The 7,524-nt window shown below is 43.4% G+C and overlaps 1 protein-coding gene across 1 annotated transcript in view; it reads left to right on the top strand.

Annotated features, from left to right (window-relative positions):
* Nucleotides 1–3,930: 3,930 nt before the first annotated feature.
* The window catches only part of LOC311248693 (pleckstrin homology domain-containing family G member 5-like), a gene marked incomplete at its 3' end in the record, with an annotated part of 63,727 nt that continues 60,133 nt past the window's right edge, over nucleotides 3,931–7,524 (top strand). The window contains exon 1 of the mRNA XM_084339536.1: nucleotides 3,931–4,048. Within this exon, the coding sequence (XP_084195662.1) occupies nucleotides 4,006–4,048 (43 nt within the window). The remainder of the gene's footprint in view (nucleotides 4,049–7,524) is intronic.

Below are 7,524 nucleotides of genomic sequence, written 5' to 3'. Positions count from 1 at the left end.
GAGCACATTGATTAATAGGCAGCTCACCGGTGTCCGTTTTTCCAATGCGAGGGGAGTGAGTGAGTGAGTGAGTGAGTGAGTGAGGGACGGACGGACGGACGGACGGACGGAACGGACGGACGGATGGAGGGCAAGGAGCCCCTTGGCTGACCAGCCAGGCTGTACTGGTGCTGCTGGTGGACTGACTGAGGTGACCAGCCAGGCTGTACCGGTGGGTGGGTGGGTGGGTGTATTTTCGGGGACACCCCGCCCGGTTCCCCCTGGATATGGAACCAACCTGTGTGGCTGACGGGGGAGAGCCGCTCCAGAGCCCAGGTGCAGTATGGGTAGGGAGGGAAGGGGGCGGGGCAGAGAAATGAGGGTTTGAGGGCTTTCAGAGCCCCGGAAAGGGTGGCGGCTGAGGGCATCGCTGTGTAAACTGTTTGACATTGAGTTGAATTGTGTGCATGATGTGGTGGTTAAGTGATGTGTATACTATTACAGTATGATTTGGTTGTGGGTGTATATATGTATGATGTGGTTATATATATGTAGAGATGCACCGATATCGATACTGCTATATATCAGATATCGGTCCGATACCACCAGGCTTTAATAGGTATCGGAGAATTTCCCAATACTAAAATCCGATAACGAGAAAAACACGTCCAACAGGCCAGAAATCAAAGCAAATTGACTCTAATGGAGAAAAATTTCTTATATCTCAATAATCTCAAGTGTTATGTGTATATATGATGTGGTTATGTGTATATATGATGTGGTTATGTGTATATATGATGTGGTTATGTGTATATATGATGTGGTTATGTGTATATATGATGTGGCTGTGTGTACAGTATAATATGATGTAGTTATGTGTATATATGATGTAGTTACATGTGTAGTTATGATGTAGTTATGTGTGTATATATGATGTAGTTACATGTGTATATATGATGTAGTTACATCACCATGTGTATATATGATGTAGTTACATGTGTATATATGATGTAGTTATGTGTATATATGATGTAGTTATGTGTATATATGATGTAGTTACATGTGTATATATGATGTAGTTACATGTGTATATGATGTAGTTACATGTGTATATATGATGTAGTTACATATGTATATATGATGTAGTTACATGTGTATATATGTGTGTGGTTACATGTGTATATATGATGTAGTTACATGTGTATATATGATGTAGTTACATATGTATATATGATGTAGTTACATGTGTATATATGATGTAGTTACATGTGTATATATGATGTAGTTACATGTGTATATATGATGTAGTTACATATGTATATATGATGTAGTTACATGTGTATATATGATGTAGTTACATGTGTATATATGTGTGTGGTTACATGTGTATATATGATGTAGTTACATGTGTATATATGATGTGGTTACATGTGTATATATGATGTAGTTATGTGTATATATGATGTAGTTACATGTGTATATATGATGTAGTTACATGTGTATATATGATGTAGTTACATGTGTATATATGATGTAGTTATGTGTATATATGATGTAGTTACATGTGTATATATGATGTAGTTACATGTGTATATATGATGTGGTTACATGTGTATATATGATGTGGTTACATGTGTATATATGATGTGGTTACATGTGTATATATGATGTAGTTACATGTGTATATATGATGTAGTTACATGTGTATATATGATGTGGTTACATGTGTATATATGATGTAGTTACATGTGTAGTTATGATGTGGTTATGTGTATATATGATGTAGTTACATGTGTAGTTATGATGTGGTTATGTGTATATATGTGTAGTTACATGTGTATATATGATGTAGTTACATGTGTATATATGATGTAGTTACATGTGTATATATGATGTAGTTACATGTGTATATATGATGTAGTTACATGTGTATATATGATGTAGTTACATGTGTATATATGATGTAGTTACATGTGTATATATGATGTAGTTACATGTGTATATATGATGTAGTTACATGTGTATATATGATGTGGTTACATGTGTATATATGATGTGGTTACATGTGTAGTTATGATGTGGTTATGTGTATATATGATGTAGTTACATGTGTAGTTATGATGTGGTTATGTGTATATATGATGTAGTTACATGTGTATATATGATGTAGTTACATGTGTATATATGATGTAGTTACATGTATATATGATGTAGTTACATGTGTATATATGATGTAGTTACATGTGTATATATGATGTGGTTACATGTGTATATATGATGTAGTTACATGTGTATATATGATGTAGTTACATGTGTATATATGATGTAGTTACATGTGTATATATGTGTGTGGTTACATGTGTATATATGATGTAGTTACATGTGTATATATGATGTGGTTACATGTGTATATATGATGTAGTTACATGTGTATATATGATGTAGTTACATGTGTATATATGATGTAGTTACATGTGTATATATGTGTGTGGTTACATGTGTATATATGATGTAGTTACATGTGTATATATGATGTAGTTATGTGTATATATGATGTAGTTATGTGTATATATGATGTAGTTACATGTGTATATATGATGCAGTTACATGTGTATATATGATGTAGTTACATGTGTATATATGATGTAGTTATGTGTATATATGATGTAGTTACATGTGTATATATGATGTAGTTATGTGTATATATGATGTAGTTACATGTGTATATGATGTAGTTATGTGTATATATGATGTGGCTGTGTGTATATATGTGTGTGGCTTTGTGTACAGTAGTATATATGATTGGTGAGGATGTAGTTACGTTACGTAAGGCGTATGATATTATTACCTGTCGGGGGAAGCGTTGTGTCTCGATCCTGTTCATCTATGTTTGTTGTGTTTACATGAAAGCCAGACTCACTGGCATGAGGTCTGTGGTGTCTACACACACACACACACGCACACACACACGCACACACACACGCACACGCACACACACACGCACACACACACGCACGCACACGCACGCGCATGGAAACAATGACAGGAAGTACATTAGCGGGACCTCCATTGTATCTCCCCTCATTTCCTGAAGAGGGTGAGGGGAGGGGAGCGAGGCGTAGAGGAGCAGAAGAGAGACCTCGTGCTCCTGGCCCTCTGACGGGAGGGGGGGGGGGGGGGGGGGGGGGGTCCGTCTGGCCCCCCCCGCCCGGGCGGACCGCGGCCTTTAATCCACGCAGCCTTCTGCTGCCTGTCTGCACGGCTCAGCGGGGCTTTGGGGGGGGGGGGGCATCGCCGCGCGCTGGAATGCTGTGCAGTCAGTCGCCTGCGCTGACCTGCGTTCAGTTTCTCCGCTTTACCTCTTATGGTGAAGTGCGTGGATTACGTAACGGTCGGCAGGTCCCGGGTCAGCGAGGCCAGAGAAACCTCCTGGTGTCACTTAGGTGTCAGAGGGAGGAGGGTGGGTGGGGGGGGAGACAGATGGAAGGAGGGGGGGCGAGGAGTCACCCAACCTTAGGAATGCTATGGTGGACAATGGCAGCCTCCCTGGCCATGTGACGGTGGCAGTAACAATAGCGAGGGAGGGGCACATGGGGGGGGGGGGGGGGGTCTCTGTAGACACTCGCTATTATTGGACAATTCTGGCTTTTAGAGTCATAATAGACCATTTTATTGTTACGACAACCGATATTGTTGTGGCGACCTTTTTACTCTTTGAGTGCAGAGTGCGCGTCGCTTAATGCAAGTGTGTGTGTTTTGTGTTGTTCAGCTTTATTCAGTCTTTTGGCCTGTAGTTTCGTCCAGTGTATTTAGTGTTACTGTACCTCTGACCTTGTTCTCTCTCTCTCTCTCTCTCCCCTCCCCCCCCCTCTCTCTCTCTCTCCCCCTCTCTCCCCCCTCTCTCTCTCTCTCTCTCTCCTCCAGGTCTGCCACCACCCGGACTGCCAGGAGCTGAACAGCCAGAGTCCGCTTCACCTCTGTGAGCCATGTGACTCACGCTGTCACTCTGAGAGCAGCACAGACAACATGCACTTTGACCGTCATCCCAGATTTGACTTGCAACCCCAAGGTACGTGTTGTACGCTGTGTTATACAAGCATGTCCTCATTGAAGGACCATAGAGGACATTTACCTTCCTGCTGTCTTCAGTAAAGAACCTTCTCTCCTGTGTCTCTCTCTCTCTCATCCTTCCTGCTGTCTTCAGTAAAGAACCTTCTCTCCTGTCTCTCTCTCATCCTTCCTGCTGTCTTCAGTAAAGAACCTTCTCTCCTGTGTCTCTCTCATCCTTCCTGCTGTCTTCAGTAAAGAACCTTCTCTCCTGTCTCTCTCTCATTCTTCCTGCTGTCTTCAGTAAAGAACCTTCTCTCCTGTCTCTCTCTCTCATCCTTCCTGCTGTCTTCAGTAAAGAACCTTCTCTCCTGTCTCTCTCTCATCCTTCCTGCTGTCTTCAGTAAAGAACCTTCTCTCCTGTGTCTCTCTCTCATCCTTCCTGCTGTCTTCAGTAAAGAACCTTCTCTCCTGTGTCTCTCTCTCTCATCATTCCTGCTGTCTTCAGTAAAGAACCTTCTCTCCTGTCTCTCTCTCTCATCCTTCCTGCTGTCTTCAGTAAAGAACCTTCTCTCCTGTGTCTCTCTCTCTCATTTTTCCTGCTGTCTTCAGTAAAGAACCTTCTCTCCTGTGTCTCTCTCTCTCATTCTTCCTGCTGTCTTCAGTAAAGAACCTTCTATCCTGTGTCTCTCTCTCTCATCCTTCCTGCTGTCTTCAGTAAAGAACCTTCTCTCCTGTGTCTCTCTCTCATCCTTCCTGCTGTCTTCAGTAAAGAACCTTCTCTCCTGTCTCTCTCTCATCCTTCCTGCTGTCTTCAGTAAAGAACCTTCTCTCCTGTGTCTCTCTCATTCTTCCTGCTGTCTTCAGTAAAGAACCTTCTCTCCTGTGTCTCTCTCATCCTTCCTGCTGTCTTCAGTAAAGAACCTTCTCTCCGGTGTCTCTCTCTCTCATCCTTCCTGCTGTCTTCAGTAAAGAACCTTCTCTCCTGTGTCTCTCTCTCATCCTTCCTGCTGTCTTCAGTAAATAACCTTCTCTCCTGTCTCTCCCTCTCATCCTTCCTGCTGTCTTCAGTAAAGAACCTTCTCTCCTGTCTCTCTCTCTCTCATCCTTCCTGCTGTCTTCAGTAAAGAACCTTCTCTCCTGTCTCTCTCTCATCCTTCCTGCTGTCTTCAGTAAAGAACCTTCTCTCCTGTCTCTCTCTCTCTCATTCTTCCTGCTGTCTTCAGTAAAGAACCTTCTCTCCTGTCTCTCTCTCTCTCATTCTTCCTGCTGTCTTCAGTAAAGAACCTTCTCTCCTGTCTCTCTCTCATCCTTCCTGCTGTCTTCAGTAAAGAACCTTCTCTCCTGTGTCTCTCTCTCTCATCCTTCCTGCTGTCTTCAGTAAAGAACCTTCTCTCCTGTGTCTCTCTCATTCTTCCTGCTGTCTTCAGTAAAGAACCTTCTCTCCTGTGTCTCTCTCATTCTTCCTGCTGTCTTCAGTAAAGAACCTTCTCTCCTGTGTCTCTCTCTCATCCTTCCTGCTGTCTTCAGTAAAGAACCTTCTCTCCTGTGTCTCTCTCTCTCATCCTTCCTGCTGTCTTCAGTAAAGAACCTTCTCTCCTGTCTCTCTCTCTCTCATCCTTCCTGCTGTCTTCAGTAAAGAACCTTCTCTCCTGTGTCTCTCTCATCCTTCCTGCTGTCTTCAGTAAAGAACCTTCTCTCCTGTGTCTCTCTCATCCTTCCTGCTGTCTTCAGTAAAGAACCTTCTCTCCTGTCTCTCTCTCATCCTTCCTGCTGTCTTCAGTAAAGAACCTTCTCTCCTGTCTCTCTCTCATCCTTCCTGCTGTCTTCAGTAAAGAACCTTCTCTCCTGTGTCTCTCCCTCTCATCCTTCCTGCTGTCTTCAGTAAAGAACCTTCTCTCCTGTCTCTCTCTCTCTCATCCTTCCTGCTGTCTTCAGTAAAGAACCTTCTCTCCTGTCTCTCTCTCATCCTTCCTGCTGTCTTCAGTAAAGAACCTTCTCTCCTGTCTCTCTCTCTCTCATTCTTCCTGCTGTCTTCAGTAAAGAACCTTCTCTCCTGTCTCTCTCTCTCTCATTCTTCCTGCTGTCTTCAGTAAAGAACATTCTCTCCTGTCTCTCTCTCATCCTTCCTGCTGTCTTCAGTAAAGAACCTTCTCTCCTGTGTCTCTCTCTCTCATCCTTCCTGCTGTCTTCAGTAAAGAACCTTCTCTCCTGTGTCTCTCTCATTCTTCCTGCTGTCTTCAGTAAAGAACCTTCTCTCCTGTGTCTCTCTCATTCTTCCTGCTGTCTTCAGTAAAGAACCTTCTCTCCTGTGTCTCTCTCTATTCTTCCTACTGTCTTCAGTAAAGAACCTTCTCTCCTGTGTCTCTCTCTCTCATCCTTCCTGCTGTCTTCAGTAAAGAACCTTCACTCCTGTGTCTCTCTCATCCTTCCTGCTGTCTTCAGTAAAGAACCTTCTCTCCTGTCTCTCTCTCATCCTTCCTGCTGTCTTCAGTAAAGAACCTTCTCTCCTGTCTCTCTCTCATCCTTCCTGCTGTCTTCAGTAAAGAACCTTCTCTCCTGTGTCTCTCTCTCATCCTTCCTACTGTCTTCAGTAAAGAACCTTCTCTCCTGTGTCTCTCTCTCATCCTTCCTGCTGTCTTCAGTAAAGAACCTTCTCTCCTGTGTCTCTCTCTCATCCTTCCTGCTGTCTTCAGTAAAGAACCTTCTCTCCTGTGTCTCTCTCTCATCCTTCCTACTGTCTTCAGTAAAGAACCTTCTCTCCTGTGTCTCTCTCTCATCCTTCCTGCTGTCTTCAGTAAAGAACCTTCTCTCCTGTCTCTCTCTCATCCTTCCTGCTGTCTTCAGTAAAGAACCTTCTCTCCTGTGTCTCTCTCTCTCATCCTTCCTGCTGTCTTCAGTAAAGAACCTTCTCTCCTGTGTCTCTCTCATCCTTCCTGCTGTCTTCAGTAAAGAACCTTCTCTCCTGTGTGTCTCTCTCTCTCATCCTTCCTGCTGTCATCAGTAAAGAACCTTCTCTCCTGTGTCTCTCTCTCATTCTTCCTACTGTCTTCAGTAAAGAACCTTCTCTCCTGTCTCTCTCTCATCCTTCCTACTGTCTTCAGTAAAGAACCTTCTCTCCTGTGTCTCTCTCATCCTTCCTGCTGTCTTCAGTAAAGAACCTTCTCTCCTGTGTCTCTCTCTCTCTCATCCTTCCTGCTGTCTTCAGTAAAGAACCTTCTCTCCTGTCTCTCTCTCATCCTTCCTGCTGTCTTCAGTAAAGAACCTTCTCTCCTGTCTCTCTCTCTCATTCTTCCTGCTGTCTTCAGTAAAGAACCTTCTCTCCTGTCTCTCTCTCTCATCCTTCCTGCTGTCTTCAGTAAAGAACCTTCTCTCCTGTCTCTCTCTCATCCTTCCTGCTGTCTTCAGTAAAGAACCTTCTCTCCTGTGTCTCTCTCTCATCCTTCCTGCTGTCTTCAGTAAAGAACCTTCTCTCCTGTGTCTCTCTCTCATCCTTCC

Source organism: Notolepis coatsorum (genome assembly GCF_963971535.1).
Source record: "Notolepis coatsorum genome assembly, contig: SCAFFOLD_1100, whole genome shotgun sequence".
In the NCBI taxonomy this organism is placed as follows: domain Eukaryota; kingdom Metazoa; phylum Chordata; class Actinopteri; order Aulopiformes; family Paralepididae; genus Notolepis; species Notolepis coatsorum.
The sequence above is the reverse complement of the archived record's forward strand: the minus strand, read 5'-3'. Positions and strand labels throughout refer to the sequence as shown.